This window comes from Stegastes partitus, unplaced genomic scaffold (genome assembly GCF_000690725.1).
Source record: "Stegastes partitus isolate 25-593 unplaced genomic scaffold, Stegastes_partitus-1.0.2 Scaffold791, whole genome shotgun sequence".
Classification (NCBI taxonomy): domain Eukaryota; kingdom Metazoa; phylum Chordata; class Actinopteri; family Pomacentridae; genus Stegastes; species Stegastes partitus.
The window spans coordinates 63,393-84,876 of NW_007578522.1; the positions used below are offsets into that span (position 1 = coordinate 63,393).

At 42.0% G+C, this 21,484-nt stretch overlaps 1 protein-coding gene across 2 annotated transcripts in view; it reads right to left on the bottom strand.

The window, feature by feature from the left end:
* The window catches only part of LOC103364895 (histone-lysine N-methyltransferase 2C-like), a 67,828-nt gene that overhangs the window by 33,385 nt on the left and 12,959 nt on the right, over nucleotides 1–21,484 (bottom strand). Inside the window, exons 3-18 of one of the 2 annotated variants that reach the window (XM_008292182.1) lie at nucleotides 20,603–20,691; nucleotides 18,752–18,899; nucleotides 17,685–17,891; nucleotides 16,229–16,338; nucleotides 15,821–15,930; nucleotides 15,046–15,208; nucleotides 14,728–14,899; nucleotides 12,262–12,376; nucleotides 9,763–9,938; nucleotides 9,259–9,632; nucleotides 6,178–6,258; nucleotides 5,297–6,018; nucleotides 3,739–3,861; nucleotides 1,643–1,759; nucleotides 1,196–1,300; nucleotides 55–159 (exon numbers count right to left, since the gene is read on the bottom strand). In XM_008292182.1, coding sequence (XP_008290404.1) covers nucleotides 55–159; nucleotides 1,196–1,300; nucleotides 1,643–1,759; nucleotides 3,739–3,861; nucleotides 5,297–6,018; nucleotides 6,178–6,258; nucleotides 9,259–9,632; nucleotides 9,763–9,938; nucleotides 12,262–12,376; nucleotides 14,728–14,899; nucleotides 15,046–15,208; nucleotides 15,821–15,930; nucleotides 16,229–16,338; nucleotides 17,685–17,891; nucleotides 18,752–18,899; nucleotides 20,603–20,691 — 2,917 coding nt within the window. The remainder of the gene's footprint in view (nucleotides 1–54; nucleotides 160–1,195; nucleotides 1,301–1,642; nucleotides 1,760–3,738; nucleotides 3,862–5,296; nucleotides 6,019–6,177; nucleotides 6,259–9,258; nucleotides 9,633–9,762; nucleotides 9,939–12,261; nucleotides 12,377–14,727; nucleotides 14,900–15,045; nucleotides 15,209–15,820; nucleotides 15,931–16,228; nucleotides 16,339–17,684; nucleotides 17,892–18,751; nucleotides 18,900–20,602; nucleotides 20,692–21,484) is intronic. The other variant, XM_008292184.1, reaches the window with a different exon arrangement.

Genomic DNA, 21,484 nt, shown 5'->3' on the forward strand with positions numbered 1-21,484 from the left:
TCGGCGCAGAAGCACATTTGTAGTGTATAAAACTCAATAACAAACATACTGTACCTTTATGCCGACGCAGAACGGATGGTAGCATTGGCCACACTGAGCGCAGGCCAAAAGACGTCCCTCTGCCCCGAGACCGAAACTCCCACACACCACACACATGTCCTGAGAGAAAGAACGCTGTCATTAGTTACCCCATATCACCAAGTGGTCAGGCTGAGACACTGAAATCCTCAAGTATGGGTTAGAAAAACCCCTACAAAATCCCACTTTTGTCATTTCTGTTTTACTAGTTAATTTCTGTGCTGACAAACAAAGAAGCCAGTCAGCTAGTCTGCTGCAGTTTGTCAGGAAGGAAAGTCTAACCACTGTTGAACTTTTTGCATAGTTTGTTTATTACCACCCAATCACATGGGAATCATATTCAGACTAGCACTCAAAGTACCAATTCTTATTTACAATATGTTCTTGCATGCTGTCCTGAATACTAAAGAAAAAAAAAAAGAAGATTTCTTTAACCTTAGTCTGCTTGGTTAAATAAGAACAGTGCATTTGTCTTCCATCCTTAAATACAGATGTGTATAAAAGCATCTTGCAATGCGAGGTAAAAGAGTATACAAGACTCTTGGAAATAGTGACTTTCGAAGAGCTTTTTAACCAAGATTACTGAGTGAGCTCTTTTCAGCCCACAACTGACAGTTAGACAGGAATGTCTTAGGGTGGGGCAAAAGCCTTGAAAAGCAACAGCCTCTCAAATGTATTGATTAGTCACATTGTGAATATTTATTCTCTGAAAAACAGGATTCCAACCGCCAACTTCCTATCACACCTGGCTAACTTCATACTTGCTGACCCCTCTAAGAACCTTGAATATTTGGCAGAGGCCAGAGGTCAGTAATTACGTTTAGTTTACAGAATAAAGCGTCAGCACAGAAGACATGAATTTTGAGAGAGAAAGTGGGAAACAATAAAATTTGTGTTACATAATTGACTGAAATTCCTGCAGGCAGCTGGCAGTATCTCCACAGGAATTAATGATCTCCGGTGGGAGAGATCTTTAAGCACAGATTTAATTTCAGGCAGTCTAAGTGTACAGACAAATTCATGGACAAGGAGTCAGAAATATGTTAGAAGACTCAAGTTAATAAAGCAAAAACAACAACAACAACAACAACAACAACAACAACAACACATAAAACACCTGTTTTAGCGTGAAACTGTCGTTGCTGGAGAATATGACCACTGTGTTGTGCATTGCGTTCTCCTCCTCCTCCTTGACTGGGTAGGGTGTCTCTATTGTTGTGATCTGTATATCAGGAGAAAAACACACAAAATAAACAATTAAAGTGTAACAGCATAAGCTATATGAGTTTCCATCTTTCGTGATAAGAGTTTAATTTGAGTAACTAGGATACACTCTATAGTGGAGTATTTAATGTGAACTGTTACTACCTATTATTAAGTGCTGAGTAATTTTTCATGTTTTGAGGAACTGACCCCTAAAGAAATGTACAACCATTACCATAACATGAAACTAGCATAAACATCAATCCGCCTTGTAATAGGTCATCAATGTTGTCAGCAGGGGAGGAAAACAAACACACGATAATTTGTACATAGTGCAGGAGATGCAGCTGGAAGTACGTACCCCAGGGTTGATGCAGGGACTCACTCCATTCTTCCCTCTGGCCCTGCCACGCCCAGCTCTACCTGACAGACCAGCTCCTCTGGGCCTCCTCCTCCCAGGGAAGCCTGAGCCTCGACCCTGTGGATGAAAGGCAAAATAAAATCAGACCAGACAATGACCGCTACCCATCTAACCAAATAAAACGGGTAGACACAAGCTCCAACTATTCACTTTGGCCTATTTCTCTTTCACACACACGGAGTTCCATACGTTATTCTCACATGTCTCCAGAGTGTGCCCTTTCAAAGTCTCTGCTAAAAATACTGTGCAAATTGTTCATTCCACCATGCCTGTATGCCCCTGGTTTTAGCTCCGTTCCAAATGGGCTGTTTCAGCGTCTGTAGCTTTAAATGCAAATGAGCTGCTGCTGCTGCCCACGCCCCTTCCCGAAAGAGGGCTGTGCCTTTCCTACCCCGGTGAAAACTTAGCAGGAGAACCAATATGACTGCTAATAAAAACACAGGAGCTCACGTTTGAATAAGAACTCGAGCCAAAACAAGGAGAGACTCCTGCAGAGGTTGCATCATTGGGAATGCGATGGATCTAAATGGTTGGTTCACAATCTGGTCTAACTTTTTTTTTTTTTACGATTAGATGATGAATGTTGCTACGATTGACATTGTGTAGTTTTGTGGCTAACGCAAACTTAGGTTTCTCTATCCGGATCTGAGAGCCGTGCTTATCCCCTTATGATGTCCCAAGAGTCGGCAAGCGTGAAAGCCTTATTTAGACACACTCTTTCTGATCGATGAACAAAGAAAAAAAAAAAAAACGAGGGTTGGTCTTTTCTCATATTTGGTGGGTCTCTAGACACACTAAGGATGTGCAATTGTGTTCAAAAAGAATAAAAAATGAGGATTTTGCATAATATATCCCTTTTAAAGGTTTTACAGTGGAGAACACTTCAATCACTTGCACTTTAATTCTGCATATCTTCTTCACTGTCCAGACAACATAAGAGTTTTGCAAATCCAGTTCTAGAAAGGTAATGCCATTCTGTGGTGGTGTCTAAATAAATGTAAGCTGCTCCTGCAAATACAGCCTACATGACAGTGGTTTACTTCATACATTCTGTTAGCACTGCAAAGCATTAGTGGGATCTAAAAAGAAACTGAAATTGCAAAACAGAGTAAAAAACATATTTTTTTAGAAATCTCTACAACTTGAACATCATGCAAGTGCTCAGCAAAAAGAAAATAAGCATCAATCAACCTTGTTCTTGACATTTTGATAATAAACGGAAGTGATTGTTATTTGAGAGGTGCGCTTCAATTTCTGCCAGACAGCCAGCAAGTCAGAAAGGGAAAAAGGCCTCTGAGTGGCTGTTCTAGCAATGCCAGTTCCACTGTGCCTTTGGCACATTTCTGACAGGAGGCCTCTGCCTAATCATGACTGTCACACTTGTGTCTAACTGAAACTTCCAGCATCTGCCTCAAAATCTCTTCACATTTACCTCAAATTTGGCCCTGATCCCAAACCGAGACCGCTACCATCCCTTGTGCCATCTGACAGACACATTGTACAGTGGTGTTTAACCTGCACTGGACCCCTACAACCGAGTACAAATTAACCCTCACCCAGCTTTGGAAAGAGTAATGACTATCACCATGGTAACAAACTGCCATAGACTTTTCACTCAGTCAAAATCAGAGAGGAACAATCTACTTGATAAATATGAATACTTGAACAGGTCTGAATAAGACAAAGAGAACACAGCATTGCATGGCAAAGAGGACATGGAAACTATCATTCAGCAGTAAAAAATATTACCCAAATATTTGTGTAGACTGTGAAAGGTGCAGCTACACCATCCCATACTCAGCAAAACCCCTTTGTCAATGTAGCCATGTATTTCAGTGACTCCATAAAGTCATTTGCTTAGTCATTGGTTTCTGACTCCTCCTCTCACTGTATGGTGGTGGTAATTGTCAGTGCTGGCTACAATATATATCAGTGACATTCAGGGACACTCAGGGAGTGTGCGTCACTACGGCAGACAAAGGGCTAACAGAGGGCAGCTGCTGCCCCTGCCGTCTCTGGTGAGCCACGGTATTTACCACTCGGATGCTCCAGCCGGGGCTGCCAGAGGACTGCCTGGTCTTTGGGACATCCCACCCCTCTGGCTGGTCTGGTGACCAGGACAAGGGTGAGCTCACACTGCTATGGGGGCTCCATGCACCCTAAGGTAAGGAGGGGTGGGTGAGAGAGTGAGAGAGAGGGAGGGAGGAGGGCGACAAAATGCAGCAACTTAAAAACAAAGCCAGCGAAGAAACAAAACATACAAAGAAAGATGTTAGAGAAATGTAGTGAGCTTGTAATGTAGCCATTTGGGAACTTATCAATACACACCCATCGATGCAGAAGTAAAGGAGAGCATCGGATGTGGCAAAATATGAACAGGATAGGTTATTAGATTACATTCTGTGTTAAAGCCAATCCTTTCATGCAAATTAGTTTCAGAGGAATGTTTCTAATAGACTACAAACACAACTGCAGAGCTCAACTGTGTTAGTTGCATTTCGAGCAGCAGAATTTACTCGAGTATCGTGGTACCATACAGCAGAAAAAAAAGAGGCCCTGCTGCCTCTCGCCATGGCAACCGTGTATGTTTGGCGTATTGAAAAACAAGAGGAATTGCGTCAGTATAGCAGCACATGAGCGCATCACACAGAAGCATGCTGGACTTAAAGAGGGGCAACATTCAGATTTTTGAGATAGATTTCCCCAGGCCTTGTGTAACAAATTAGTTTGAATCATATAATATTTATTTAAGAGATGGGCTATATATGAAAAAAACATTTGCAAACTGAATTAGTCTACCCTCACCAGCATCATTCATAATATATTATAGCCATGGGTGTGATTCAATTCCCAGTATTATTTTTCTGAGAGAGTCTACATTCTATGTCTGTGAGAGTCTCTAGACAATGAGACAGCAGTATTGGGAGATTTAACGTGTTTCATTTTTTTTGCAGTCATAAGTGACCCACTGTAGTTGATGGTGTAATATGAGATAACTAGGATGTGGTAATGGTAACGGTCACTGTAATTTATGACGTGATGAATGCTCATCCTCGACAGGACAATGGGATGACTCGTGTTTGTCACATGGAGATGAGATGAACAGAAAGACTGATGGCAATGCTGAAGGTGGAATACAGCGAGGACTATCAGCAACAGGCGTTTTAGCTATAAAAACGTAATTCCTACAGGAAGTAATTAACACTCAGCTGAGTTCTGCATATCGCTGTGAATAACTCAGTCACGTGGTGAACAAACATGTGAAAGGAGGACAGGGAGCGGGGAGAGAACATCGTTCACCATGCTGTCCTCCTGCTATGCTTGCAAGGTATAACTTGACTGAGAAACGACTTAAAACATAATTTAAAAAAACATCCCAAACCATAGGAGCAGCTTCAACCACTCTCAGTGCAACCAAAAAGACTAATCCAGTTTCACAGAGCACACAGCAGGACACAAGGTACTAGCACCAATTATTAACCTAGACTGCTTTGGATGATTACTTGGGTCTGCGACAGTGAATAAGGCAGAACGAGCCAGACAGTGGCACAAACCCTGTCCGTGAACCTTGTGACATGATTTCTAGACTCTTACCTGTTTAACTCGTGGCCTCCCCGGAGAAAACTTCCTCTTGGTGATGGCTGGCTTTCCCATCCCAATCTTGGGGGTGAACGGTATAAGGGTGGTGGTGGGTATTGCGCTGCTGTGGTCACTCAGTGAAGGTAGGATCTGGGTCTGGGGGGGTTCTCTGGGGGACGTCCCTCGGGCCAGAGGGGAGGAGTGGGAAGGAGAAGAAACCATTTCAGCTAATCTTTCCACAGATGTTTTGAGGGGTTTCTCCTCTGAAGACAAGCTCGGAAATGACAGACTAGGCTTGCACTCCAGTGTAGTGTCCATCTCCTCTGATGTACTAGAGGCTGACGGCTTAACAGTCTCTGCCAGGTTCCTGTGAAAAAGACCCTCCTTCCTCTCCTTGTTAAGTTCTTTTGGAGGAGTTTTCATGAAAGAAGCCCTGACTACATCCATACTTGAAGGTTGGGGTAGCGAGACTTCCATTGGTTGGTCCGTGAAATGTACTGATGCAGTACTTGGTTCTTTGGTGGTTGAGATGATGGCCTTAAAATCCTTTGTGCTGGGGTTGACCATGCCCTCCTCAGGGCCGGCCTCTGTATTTGCTGGTTTGATTTGTAATGTGGTATCCTGTGTCTGTAGTGCCTCCATAGAGTGTTGGGCTGGAAAAGACTCCTGGCTTGGAGTTGCTAAAGATGCAGGACTTTCTGGAGATGCGAGCTGGGCTCTTGCTGCTGGTTTTGTATCTGTAGAAGGGAATACATAATGGTCACTGAACGTAAATAAACAATGAGCACTACATTTAACATAAACCTTACAAAAGCAATCACCGTTGTTGTGAATGTAAATCAATGTGTGGTTCCACAGTGTAAAACTAAAGGAATAAATAGGCTGCATGCACGTACCTGGTTCGAGTTCTGCAGGAATTTTGTTGTCAGAAGGTTCAGTAACGTGCCTCTCGACAATGTCTGCTCCCATTGAGGCTTCTAAAACAGACATTCATTGACAAAAAGATTAGATATACAAATATACTTAAAAGAATGGATATTTGTTCATAAATAGCAAGAAATAAGACTCTGGAGAGATTATGAATGCAGTTCAAGTGACAAGCCAATAAAGAAAACAACCTATGAAGAAATGTTGGACTATGAATAAAATTGTGAATGTCTTCTATCAGTGAATCTGCTGTGGACAGGAGTGACAGACGTGCTCGTGGAAAAAGAAGGCTTTGGAGTAATAAGCAGTCGCAGTACATAAAGCAACAAAACTTTTATCATAGGCTACATTTTGGTATTAATCTAGTATCTCCTCCCCTGTCTCACTCTTTTTGGATTTGTAATGTGTCCTCCCTCTCCATTTGGTTTTGTATCAAAGACATCAATGCATTTGACTGGTCTGGTATGAATAGAACTACTCATTCCTGGCTATCAGGAATCCACACATCGAGCCAATATTCTGCCAGACATCGTCTGACAGTACAGATAGCCTAGTCTTAAGGAGGCGCCCACCATTTCAACCCACAAGTTCCCATGTCACACTGATCCTGACACACACATGCACCTGCTACGCATCTCTGCCAGGGAAGGGAGTAACCATGACAACCAACATCCCAGGGTCTGTGTGCTCTGGGCTCATGACTGTGCAGCTTGCAGGTGCTCATCCGGTGCTGATGCCAGAAAGTCAATTAGGGAGATGGGCCTCCAACCATCTCCAGCCATCAGCTATTGACCAAGCTGAACACGGAATCACATTCATATTAACGCCCTGCTTCCTATATCTCCTACAGTGAATGAGGTGATGGTTTGGATAAACACGCGGCTTTGATTAATGTATCAAAGGCCAAAAGTCAGGGTGAACCTGCAGAGTGGATCTAACAGCATCTGTCCAGTGAAGTCACTGTAAGCCTGTTGTTCAAGCCTGAGCAGCAGTGAATCCTGGCATGTGATGAGCAGCTCCGGTTAATGACTTGAATAGCATTACATGTCGGAGTGGTTGACAACATAATCAAGATCTCCCATAACAAAGTCACAGAACTAAATAAAACAAAACAGAGCAAATATCTAATTACCTTTCAGGAAATAGTTTCTCCTATAAAGAACTATTTAAGACAGGACTATCAAACAAAATCCAAAAAATAAAATAAATGGAATTTTTAACCATACAATCAACCCAATTCAAGAGGCTTTAACCCACAATCCCAAAAGTTATTTTAAGGGCAGAGAGCTTTGTGACACATGCAGACACAAGAATCAGGTAAAACAGGCATCCACCTCATTGTAAGGTGTTTCACAAATCTCAAAAAAATCCTCTTAAATAACTACACAGACAAACTAAACGTGTGTTTAAGGCTACAGTGGGGAAGACATCACCTTGCCCGCTAAAATCCAATGATAAAAAAAGATGAGCGCACATGTGTATGGTGAGCAGAGCAAGCCAACAAGACAGGTGAGCAGTAATGAATGAGCCAGTGCAGCTCCAAGGCAGGTTAGCAGACAGGGGATCCATGATATCATCACCATCATGCTACTCCAATCTATTCTCTCTTGTCAGTGCAGTCTGCAGCAGAGACAAGAGTAAGCAGCGTAGCTGCCACTGGCATCCCCAGCTCACTGTATATTTCCCTGATATTGCGCTCTAGTGCTGGCAGACCTCGTATGGACCAGAGATGAGATGCAACTCTGAGCTTAAAGCATATTCTGCATTGTGTAGCTCAAGAGTGTCGATACAGCTTGCACCACGATGAATTATACAAGCACTGTGACCAGCAAACAGCAGACAGATGTTGTGAAGGCCAGGATTTATTACATTCTGACTGTCCTGAAAAAGCTTTTGTCCAAGTCAAGTCTGGAGTCTCTGGGGACAAGATGAGCCCTTAATCTCCATAATGGTTGGATAACAATATATTTCTAGAAATGTCACAAAAATGAGTTAAGGAAGCAGAGTTAGAATCCTTTAACTAACACAGATCTTCTGTTCAGTCAAAGATGTTTAAATCTAAATCCCTTAAGTCATTGACTGAATCCAGTTGAAGTCACTCTATGGCTGCCTCAGCTTCTTCTCTTTTGATTTAGTATACATGCTCCCAGCAGCCATTAAGTGATAAGACGGCAAATTAGGCAAGATAACCTAACTTTGTTTCAGCATACTTTTCAGGACAGCCTATCAATCTCTCTCGGCTGAGCATCATTATTGAGGTTGGCCAAACGGTAATGAATAAGATAAGCTATAAGCTACCTACAAAGTTTCTATATTTGCAACTGAAACATAAGCATCCAAATTGAGTGCCCATCCCTGCCTTGGATTGCATTATGGATTTCCACTTCATTATAGACACAAGCTATACTGAAATGTAAGCACATATAACAAATAATCAATTCTTCATTCACACTAACAGGCAGCACCACCGTCTTCCCACAAGTCAGGAAGGAGAAACAAAGTACTTAAAATGTTCAAAACACAGAATTACAAAGACAATAGAGTTGCTTTATTCCGCAACTACTAGGACACCATCTGGTTATAAGGAATCCTCAGAAAATCCTCCAAATAAAAGAGGGAGTGCTTCTGTCTTGTCTTCGTCCAGACAGCTCTCCTCCTAACTCTTTCATCTGCAACAACTGCGACTTTCAAAACTTCATCAGCGCTGACACAAAAGACAAAATTGGTGTCGCATAGCCAAAACTTTTAACTGCTTCTGCATGGCTAGAGTCCGAGTCAATGAACCCTGAACTACAAAGACTGTCTTTCATTTTTAATACAACCTGGTGGTTGGTGTATGATGTGTGCATGATTTTGTATAATCAAAAGCGTTGCATTCCTTGGCTTGTCCTTGCAATAACAAGATATGATTATTATGCTGATAAAACAGATTTAAATCTCACGAGGGACACTTCGGCATGGATGAAAATAAAAGACTACAAGATATAAATATATATAAAAAAAAGAAGACAAGGAGAAAGGATCAGAGTGTAATCTGTGTATAATCTAACCTTTTTGGAACAAAGTCCCACCAGGCTTCTGGTCTGACGTGGCCAGCTTCTCCTCCTGGACGGTAGCCTGAACAGGCTCTGAATCTGAGTGCAATGGAACAGCAAGTAATTCCGGTTTGGGGTCATTGTGCATTTCAGGAGGCAGCTGAGTGCCAGGTTCTAGGTCTGTGTGCTTTTGAGCCAGCTGTAGGCCAGTCTCAGAGTTTGTGTGCATGGAGGCTGACTGAGGGCTGAGCTCTGGGCCGGTGTCCATATCCTCTGCCTGTAGCGCCTGCTCTGCAGCAGGAGACCTGCAGTTGGAACAAACATAGTCCTCTCTGGGGTGGATTTCTGCTTGGCCTGAGTTCTGACGCTCGCACTCCAGGTGTAGCCATCTGAAAGAAGTGCAAAGGAATTTAAGAGATTGGTCGACGAGAATCTCAGCGCAATGCTAAATTTTGACATACTTATTACTGTGGTTTTCTTACTGTGTAGATGCTTCACAGTTTAACAGAAGTTCCTTACCTCTTACAAGTGTGGCAGAATAGTAAGTCTTTGTGATGCTCAGGGTCCAGGATGCAGGCACACATAGGACAGCACAGAGCAGGGTCCTGGTTTTGGACACAGTTCTCACACAGCAGGCTGGTGTGGTGCCATTGCCCACTGGTTCGTGTTCCACATTGGATGCATACTCTGCAGTTCTGAGGAGAAAAGTAACATGACATCCAAAGCCATTAAAATCCAATGCAGCACAAATACAGCGTTTCTGCTACACAGATTTGGCACCTCAGCCATGGAATGGGAAACAAGCATGGAACCTGTCCAGATCCACAGCGAGTGTGTGTATATGCAAGACCATGACTCTTTTCCAACAAAATATATGTGGTAGAGCTGAAGAACAGGACCAAAAGACAACAAATATTCCAAATTAGTTGTCATTTTGTTTACACACAATATTTTTACATTTTTTATACGTGAACATTAAGACTTTTTAAACGATTATTGAGAATAAGAAGAATAGCGCTTTTAAAACGCTGCCATCAAAATATTCAGGTTCTGGCTACAAAACTGCATGATGCCGCAACATACCGCCAACTGGTGTTACAAATGGCCAAGAATTAAAATCTAAGCACGTTGCCAATTATCAAAACATGGAGGACATCTAAGCATTTTTTTTCCTACTACATCTCAAACATTTTGGATTATTTTTAAATGGGTGAATATCAGCTATAGTTTCTCTGTCTTTTGTTTTGTGGCTATGCGAGTTGACAAAAATCCCACTGGCTTTAAAAAAAAAAAGGAACCAAAACCACAAAGTGCAGGGTTTTTCCTGCATAAAGGAATTTTTGGCGCCCCTTAAAGGTTTTAGGCAACCGGAACAGACAATATAGTTTTTTTGTTAGATGGGGTTTCATTTACATAAGTAGATATTCCTGTTTCTCACATACTCATAAGTGAGAGGAAAATGCATAGATTTCAGTCAAATAAGTTAAAAGGGACTTGTTGCTTTTACTGTACGCAGACCGATCGTGCTTACTGTCACCACAGGTCCATTCGAAGCCAGGAAAAACCCCAAAGTGACACAAGCAAATAAATAGCTGCCGGTATGTTTGATGTAAAATCTGCACTGACAGCCTGCACCAGCAAGCAGAGCTGAAGCTGTTTGGCTTCTATTTCAGCAGCGCGCCTCTTAAGTGCGGTTGTTCACTTAAATCAGTTTTTAAGAGTGGCTGCTCAAATTTTGACAAACTCGTCATGCCACAACTCTACAGACATTCCCCTTTTCACATAAAATATCACAAGACACTAAGAAAACACTGAAGAGATGCAAACCCCCCCCCCCAAAAAAAAAACAAAGAAATCTGTGGTGTGGACTGTATTTTCTTACTCAGCTATCAGCCATAGTTAAATCCGTTTCTATATATTTTTAAAGCAGGGACACTCTGGACTAAATGCACTCTGAACAGCTGAACTACAAATGGGGAAATGAGCAAAAATATAAAACCACATAATGAATGGAACTTGTAAGACACTAAAGCAACTGTACTGAGATGTGGTTAAAAACAATTAAATAATATTTTGACCTTCAGTAAACTAAGAGTTGTCATGAAAAAGGCGATTCGACATGTCGATGGTTGTTTTCAATTGTTTTCCACAAGACGCAGTCGTAACGCTTGCTCATGAAAATAATAACAACATTACTTGCATTTAGAGTGGACCAGCACTTACAGCAACTTAGCAATACAGTGACTTTGCAATTTATTGGACCAACTAGCGACTCGGCTTGAATACACTTTATCTGCAGCACAGCCTGCTATTGTGGTGCTCATACAGATATAAAGACAACATCAGAGGTACATTACAGAACACCGAAACTGGAACAATGACTCATTTTTCATTGAGGTCTACTTTAGCGAGAAGACAACAGTCAGAACAAAACTAGCATGTCAGAGAGGATGGGGGCTGGGGGCAGGTGCTCAAGACAAGTTAGTGCCAAAGATGCGTGTGGGTAGCATTGCTCCTGTGCTGAGTCAAACACAGACGCCAGTGTGAAGACCTTTTATCACCCGCTGTCTCAACTGCCGTGACCTACTCGAACCGCGGCACAAAAAATGAGGCCGTGTGTTAACAGCCAGCTGAGTGACTGGCACATCATTTGTGCACGAACAACACAAGTACATGTTGCGCTATCTTACGGCGCTGAGGCTGCACCGAAGCCTTTAAAAGATCAGCCGGTGTGAGTCATTTCTTAACCACAGAAAGTGCAAATACAAACCACCAAAAAGTCATATTCTCATGAGTGCTAGCTATTTACTCTGTGCCAGAGCCAAGATTCATATCTTGAATATTTTTCCATTGAATATTGCAGTGCACACATGGGGGAATTTTGTGATCGTGCCTCATGGAAAAAAAAAATCTGGGCATCGTGCACAATAGTTTGCCACGTACATTTACTAGCCAGAATAATCTTTATTTCGTATTCTCTTAGACAAGCCTCACGGTATAATACAAGATCCTTCCTACCTGACATCTCCATCCATTGGTGGGAAGAGTGTCGATAGCAGGTTGCAGACAGAAGGTATGGTAGCCTTTGTCACACATGTCACACACCAGCATTTTAGTGTCCTCTCCTGGGTTCCTGCAAAGACAGAGAGATTATATGAAGCAGGACAACACAGGGCCTTACATACAATGCACAAAGACATAGAGGATTGAATTTACAGTAGTTACAATAATAATCATCCATTGTAGTTGTCTTTAGATTTCCTTAAAAAAAAAAAAAAAAGGTCTTCAGATAATCCTTTAGTTCACTGTTTAGTAATTGCTTCATCAGGTGATCTGTTTGAACGGATGCGTTGTTTTGACCTCATTTCAGCTTTATGGTAAACGTCAATTCCATTTGTTGTGTTAATAAATAAATGTATGAATCAGATCAGACAGCTCCATTCATCCACATCTAATCTGTAATCTCCAACCAATTATTTAGAAAACAAAGACATTGAGAATCTGTTTTACTGTAGTGTATACATGTTCACACACAAAACAAAACACAAGAAGAAGAGGGATTCCTGTCACAGATGGTATGACCTGCACAGAGCCCTGATGTCAACATCCCAGAGTCAGTCTGGAATGACATCAACAGACAGAAGACACTGAGCCAGCCTAATTTCACTGAATTACTGTAACAAGTCTTCAGAGATGTTTGGAACAAGCTACCTGCCAAGTGCCTCGACAAATTGCACACAAATATACTTGGGAGAAACTGGTAAAGGCAATTCCACATAAAGGAACTTGTTAGTCTGAGTCATGATTTGCTCCACAACTGGAGAAGAACTATAACTATCGTCTGTAGGGCTCAGCAGGATCCCCGTTTACGCTTAATCACATTTTATTACAACTAGTAGTAGCTTCATCTCTAAAAATACAAACAGCGCTGACAAGCTCTTTAATGACAGTTCTAATGTGTTTTTTTAATCTAATTGTTATTGTAAAAACTGTTAAGAGATCCCTGTTACAGCCTGGTTAAAACCCACTTTTAGATTTGTAAACAGCTTCACTAACAGAGCTATATTGAGCATCCTGTTCATTTTCATGAATTATGGATTCAAAGTTTAAGCCACAAGAAATAGTATAAAGACTACACTTTACTTAAATTTCTAAAAATATGTTCTTACTTGCAGATGCAAACACACACAGCTTCCATTCATCAAACTTAAATAACAATGCACAGCACACACACTGTCCACATCTCACACTTGAGCCAGCCATTATCCAGCTATCCACCATGACATTATCAATAAATTCAGACAGCTAACATTACTTCTAATTATGAAAATTATATTTCTGCAAGCAGCAGGGCGGTCTTTTTATTGCTTGTTACTCGCTAATAGTTACTGATCTTCACATTTGAGAGATCATTTCACTTTTATTGATTGGCCACATTTCAGGAATGATTTTATGTAACTGTCATCATCAACCTGTCGTGGTGCATTAAAAAGCTCACAATTAAATACGGCATTCAGAGTGTTTCAGCAATTCTAACTTCATCTGCTCCTTGAACACAGTTCCAGCTGCAGGCTGACGTAGAAACCTCAGCAAATGACAAGAATGTCAAAATTGGTTTCCAGTAAGACTCAGCGGTTTTTCGGGACATTTTCATTTTTCTCCCAATTTCTAGGATTTTTTCCAGGCCTGTAAAGTGCGACACAAAATTTCCATTTTTTTTAGGACCCTTTGCCTAACTTCAGTGCAGAAAACAGAATGTAAAGCAATAAGACAACTGCTTGTTTCCGCAGAATAGTAGCTGCACGGTGGCTTGAAGCATGTAGCCGTGCAACATGGTGTGTGGCGTCACTACATCTCTAATTGCAGGGTTGGCAAGGCTCAAGAACTGGTGGACAAATAATTACCTTTTCCTGGCCAACACTAGATATATTCAAATTATCATGGATTTTAGAAATGCAGAGAAGTTATGTAAGAAATAGCATATATAGATATAATATTCACAATTAGCACTACTCAGACAATGTTCAAGAGCTTTTCTTGTCAAATCTCAACAAAAGAGAATCCTTCAGGTTGGAGCTGATTCATATCCCTTCCATTCCACTTGAAAAAAAATATATATCACGAACCCTTTCTCTTCTTACAAAATACCATATGAAGTAACAAAACAGCACTGAGGTTTGCATGAAAATACAGAACTTAAAGCTCAATGGACAGTAGCCACCTAAGGCAAACAAGCCTGGTTGCTTACAGAGCTTCTGTGCTGTTTAAATAAGGTCAGAGGTTACAATACTAAGCTTCTGGGTACAACATCCAGTTAGCTCCTTGCAAACCACAGAGGTAAACAAACTAGCAGTGTGCATGATGCCTGGTAGCTATACAGAAATCAAGTAGCAAGGAAAGTGATGGAAAAAGACGAGAGTAGACAAAAACATTTAGTACGAGGTACGGAGGTATGGTATTTAGGGGGGTGGGAAAGTGACTCACTTGCACGTCTGGCAGATTTTGCACTCGGGGCACTGCCAACCTGCCCTCCTTAGAGGGGTCACAGCCATGTCCAGGCACATCCCATGGTAATGTAGACCACAACTGGTGCAGAAGAGCTGCTCCAGTAGATCCCCTGGGCTATCGCATAGTGCGCAATTTACATCACCTACAACTGCAGGAAGGGAAGTGAAAAAGAAAATAAGGAAGAGAAACACGTTTCACTAAATACAGGAGATACAATCTGATTAAGTCAAATTTCTCATTTTCACTTTTTAAATTATTTTACTCGAGCTTTTACTCAAATTCCACTCCACTTACATTTGTGAATGGCCAATTCAATGTGTTCTGGGCAGAGGAGTGAGAGACTCCTGATATCCTGAAAGGTCCCAGCTGCCCCCGCACAGGGGTAATGGTAGAGTTGAGCACATCCTTCAGCACAGCACTTAATGGATGCTCCAAGGCGCTTACAGTATGCACAGTGCTGCAGAAAGAAAGAGACATCTCAAAATAAGTCTAAAACGTTTTTTGTCTGCAACTAGAATGAATAAATTCTTTCAACACCAACAGAAATAAGCTATAAACCATGTCCATAAAGGACTGACTTAGCGTACGTAAAGATAGCGCTTTATCCTTTAATGTCTCTTTGGAAAAATATTCATCTGAGGTCTCAGCTCAGGATTAAGACCACTGTTTAAACCCCTAGTTTAGCCCCCCAGATGATCACACTGGCAGAACCCCATCCAGTTCCCATTTCTCTCAGCTCCATGAGTGTGTGTTAATAGCCACTCTGGAGACCGAGTGGCAGACTTGCTGATGGGCTGCGCGACCGATGGGCTGCAAACACAATCAGAGAGCTATGAGCAGTACCACTGCTACCACTAGGAGCCAAGCTGCCATGAGAGCTCAGCCCTGTTGAGTGGCATGACCTTTTCCATTTCACAGCTGAGAGATCCACACTGCCGGGCCGACCTTTATCAGCCAGTCTGATCCATCAGCTTTGCTGTGTCTCACTGAAGCAGTCCCTCCCTGCTGCCCCAACACATTAAGATGGTGTTAACACCCATTAGTCCACGGATGTTCTCCCCTGACTCACCTTTGTGCTCCCTGAGTCAATGGCTCTGTCCACATTAAGCAGAGATTGTCCCTCGCCCTCACAAACACCGTCAGACCACAAGGCACAACTCTGATGTGCCCAGCATTGCCCTGAAATTTCAAGACACAATGAATGATTGAATGAATTACCAAAATCAAACATGTCTGAGACAGCTGCTACATCAACATATAAACTATTTACAGACGATGCATTTGGTAAGTGATCTGAACTTGTACAGCACGCTATTACCCTCAGGTTCCAAAGCGCTTTACACTGTGTTTATCATCCACCCAATCACACACACACTCACACACTAATGTTGTGTATTTATGTTGAAATGTTAATTTTTAATTAACAGTGCAAACAATGCTTTAAAAGGGTTGTAACGGCTTAGTCTCTAAGTCTTACCTGACTCAAAGAGAGACTGGACGTTGAGATCTTGTGGAAGGCCAACATGAGAAAGCTCATCCCAAAATCGACTGGCTGGGTCTGGTTCTTCCTCGCAGCTTTCAGACTCACTAGAACAAAGGAAAAGGTTTGCAAAGATAGCAAGTCAGCAAAGGTTTTTTTTTTAAAAGGAAAAAAAAAAAGAGGACAGCTAAAACATATGCTATGCAAGAGAAGGACAGCCTGAATCAACTTAGGAATGAATCGAGGACAGAGACATAAAGGTAGAGGACGATGTGCAGTTATTACAAAAGCAGAGAAATGAAGACAGAGAGAATGAGCTGGGGGAAAAATGTTACAGAGCAAATAAAAAGCTGTGGGGGAGGGGGAGAGGAGGAGGAGGAAGAGGGCCATCTTGTTTGGCGTGTGCACAAGAGGCTGGCTGTTCTGTCTCATAAAATCTGTTGAAAAGGATGTGTTTCTCCAAGTCCCTGGCTTGAACTAGTGAGCAGCATAGCACGCAGAAAATGTGGAGAGGGAGCATTAGCATTTAAAAAGGACCTAGGTTCCAGTAAACAAACCAACGGCCAAAATCAAGAGACTGGTTTCAGGAAACATGATGGCACACTCATGACAAACTGCCTTGACAGGTTATTGTTTATAGCCCAAGTTTTATCGCCATTCATGTAATGATATTCTCCCACCTCCTCACATTTCCACAGGCTTTGTCCACCATCTCTACTCCTCAGAGAAATCAATATATAATTTCTCCTCCTGCCCTGTGCTCTTTCCTCTGCTTCTGTGTGGCACAACCGAAGGCCGGCCCCAATGACCAATCACATGAACAACACACCAGCTACTGGTTGGTTTGGCATTCTGCCAGATGCATACTGCTCTCACTGCCCATCGCGCTACTGGGAACCCAGAGAGACACCCAATTGGTTTCCAAGGACCAAAACAAATTAGGCAGCTGTCCAAAAGAGTCCGAGGAGGGTCCTTTGTTGGCACAGTGAGCACGCATGTGTATGCCCATATACACAGACAAACAAGCCTCTTGTGCACCCATCACCTGATGTGGCATCCCGCTGCACTGGGACACTGACAGTGTGTATCAGTTAGTGTATGCATGTGTATAGAAGTGTGGCCATATATTAACCACCACTAATGCATTATTTTTCCAGGATAATCGACTCAATATCAATACTGCGTTCCAGAGTAGGCGTAAATTATAATTTCACTTAACATATAAATCTTCTGAACCCATTTCCTAAAGATTTCGAAACATGAGACAAAGTAAAGTTGTCACAGCATCAATGTGTATCGGCTCAGGTGAACAAAAGAAACAGGCCATAAGCAATTCCTGATTTCTAGCAGCTCATTAACTGATTACAGGGACTCTTCACAGACAACTTCACTCTTCTAACCAGCGCTGACAGTCCAACCATTTGTGACACCGGTGTCAGCCAGGCCTACTTACTTCTTCTTTTCCTTCTGTCCTGAGGTGGTCTCTTCGGCCATTTTTGGCTGAGTGGTTTTATCACCATCACTGCTATCACTTGTCGAGCCTCCTTCACCCTTGCGGCTGAAGAGTGCTTCAAGCTGAGATGTGACGCTGAATACTTGCAGATCCCCCTGACCCAGAAGGCTACGGCCACCGCAGTAACAGAAGGCACAGAGACGCTCACTGAAACAAAGAAAATGGGTGGTAGGGGCTGTTTAATTATATATACCTACTGTGACTTAATACAGTGCCATGCATGTCACCATGAATTAAGGCCTCCTTCCTCTGGCAATGGGACTGTCTGAGTAGGGACATACATAGAGACTCAGACAGTCTACATTAGCGAGGCAGGCGGGCACGCTGTCTACACACACTCACACTCACACACACACACCTTGCAAGAATCACAATGGCACAATTTTCACCTTTGAGGTCATAATTAGATTTTTGATGCAGTGCTTTTATTCTGAATTATATTAGCGCTGCATGGATTGTTTCGTATTTTTACTATAAGCAGAGAACAAAAACGATCACCTCACACTGATATCTGGGCATGTAAATGTTCCAGATTCTATGTGAGAAAGCCATCTTGGAGACAGAGCGATAAAGAGAGAGAGAGAGAGACAGAGAGAGAGAGAGAGAAAAAAAACAGAATAGTAGCCAAGAGCTGGAAAGTTGAGAAATAAAACAAGCAGTAAATATTTATCACATTTTTAAGTGATGAGATGTCCCTGTTAATAAGATCCCAGGAGATGTTGCTGATCTGCCAACATCGATAGCACAGACAGGCCAGAAGATTGATTACAACCTTTAACGAAGTGGCACCTGGGAAGAGAGTGCTGCCTCTACCAGCTGATGACTCCCATTTAATCTATCCATGCATGTGTACACAACAAGGCAAATAGCGTTTCACACTGCTGGACAAAAATAAATCTGCATACTTGAGTTTATGCACGTGCAGGTTCATTGAAACACTTACAGCAGCACAGGGTTGTTCATTTCTAAAACAACTCAGGTTTAGGGGAAGTTTGAGTGTTTCTAACCTGTTTTTGACTTCTCTACTCGCTGGAACAGATGGTCCTGCTGAATTCTCGGCTGGAGGGCTCTGGGCCAGAGGGGAAGAGGGCTTGTCCTCCTCTGGCACCTCAGTGGTCACCACTTCCACAGTCTCCGACGGCTGGATTTGTGTTTCTGACGGTAACAAAATAATAAAATGATAAGTTGGCCGGTAATGAAGCAGCGAAGCATTACATTCCTCCAGTGCCTCTGTGAGGATTGCGACCCGTTCAGTTCTGGCCTCTGTGCGGTTAGCTGCTCTTCAATTCACCACCAATTATGACTGTACGATTAGCATACAGCTTCTGACAGACACAAGCTGTCACAGGGCAGGTTGGATGCATTCTAGTCAGTTTCCTCCAGGTCAAAAACACAGCCTTTATTAGTGAGATGGATGGTAAAATATGGGAACCATATGCTCAAGCACTGATTACAGTAAACCCACTGGGAACATCAAGCTCTTGTACAGAATAGCAATAACGACGGAGGCATGGAAAAAAAAGAAAACAACAAGAAATATGACGGCCAAAATGTCTCAAGAAGTAGGGTTAAGAATAATTTTCCTGAATTAGAACTTAATTCTGACAATATAATGCTTTGGATTTAAATGATAAAAAAAGGCTAAATTCGCTGTGACAATTACAAACATTAAACAACTCCTGAAAGTAAATCTTACAGAGGCTTTGAGGCCACACAAAATTTTATTAATATTTCATTGACATGTAATTAGGCTAATACCGCAACGATTGTGTCATCCAGCGGAATTACACAAGGACAAATTCAAGCTCATTACCTCCTAATAACTGAGTGCACCTGTGGAAGACGTCTTATAGTCGTGATATAACAGTCAGGCGTAGGAAATTGTACATTCCTTTTGTTTTTGTGAGATAACAGTTGTTATAAACGCTATTAAACAGGTAACTATACTTACCTTTGCAAAATAAATGTCTTGCATTATTTGATTAAATATGGCTACAAACATATTTTAAATGTTTACCAGTACTGTGTATGAAAAATGTAAGTAGAAAGGTACAGGCATCACAAGCAGACACAAGATGAACACAGGGCATTTGGCAAGCTTTGACATACTCTGCTTGACCTCAGCTGCACACATATCACTTCATGGACAAGACCGTACAGAGTCATAGATTTCAATTTGCCAAAAGCCTGGAGGAAGGGACAGCCACTGAGGAAACCACATGGCAGTAAATTGAAAAGGTGCATGCTTAGTTCTTTCATAACATAATTAAAAAGACAAATGTTGAATATTTAAACATGTCCTACTGTTAGTCTAAGGTAAACCACAACTAGCATTTTTTTATGTATTTTTTTTTTTCAAACACTGACAGATTCATATTTCCCAATATCTCCAGCACAGAAAAAAAGGGCAGCACTGAGATGTATGAGAATGGGAGGCATGGTCACATGACGTGATGTACACACATAAAAAAGCACATAAATGGGTCTGGAGAGACTGATGGGATTTTAAAAAGCTTTTAGAGGGCATTAGCCTTGGGCTCTTTCCCACTGCACCTCAATGCCAATCTCAGAGCAGGAGGAGAGATGGAAGCAGTAAGAGGAGAAAAAATACACACCCACTGCTTCACAGCTCAAGCTAAACCCTTTCAATTATAGTCCTGAAGAAGAAGCACGGGGTGCTAAGAAAAAGCTCTCATCCATCCTTCTCCAGGAGAGGGAGACTCCCCTACCTTTACTGAAATACCCTCTGAAGCACTCTCTGCATGAGGCTACCTGGATGTGCAAGTTCAAGTCTTACATCACTCCCAATAGAACCGATGTGTACATAATGGATCAAAAAGGGGATTTCAAAGTCTCACCTGTGTCCTGAGGGTCTATGGACTCTGTTATCTCAGTCCCATCCATGCTGTCCTCCTCATCCACAACAACCCTCCCTCTAGTGCGACCCCTAGAGTGAGGAAGAGACACAAACAAATAAACAGAGGAAGTGAAAAGGAACGAGACAAGAAAAACTGCCCGACTTCGCCTCAGGAGGGGGGAGTGGTGGTGCAGTCATGAATTAGTTAAATATAGTCACAGCTGTCACTGATTTTTAATGGAGGCACTCAAGCCAGTGGGCAAAGCAGAAGGGTGGTAGTGGCGGGGTGTGCAAGACAGACTACACGGACTACATGGAGTTTAATGCTGAAGGTCGCCAATCAGGATAATTCCGCTTAAAAAAAATGCAGGTAAAAACAGCAGGAACAAAATAAAGTAGCTCATTTACAAATAAATGACTGTGCCCATGCAGGGTAAAAGGGTGATAACAAGTAAAATATACTGCTTGAAAGGAAGTACATGGATAGGCACAACAAAAGCTCTACTGTGGTAATGATTACTCCCAAAGGAAGGGTACTTCTAAGGATTCTATGCATTTCAGGATACATGAACACATCAGCCACAACAACACAAAAAATAATAATAATAATAATAAAAACCCACACATTTCATTATCATACACACCGGCAGCACGCTACCGTAGCTTATTTGTGACGAGACATGTTTTTTCAAAATTAAAAAACGGTGCATCTGTGTATGTGTATGTGACATCAGTGAAACGGCGATGCTATGTTTCCAGAACAAGTTTGTGAAAAGGCAAGCGCTCTACTTAATTTCCTCCTGAAAGAGGCGAAATAATTTGATTTCTCTCTCAGTTTTGAAGGGCCCTAGTTGAGATTATTAGCAACAATTTATAGGTGTGC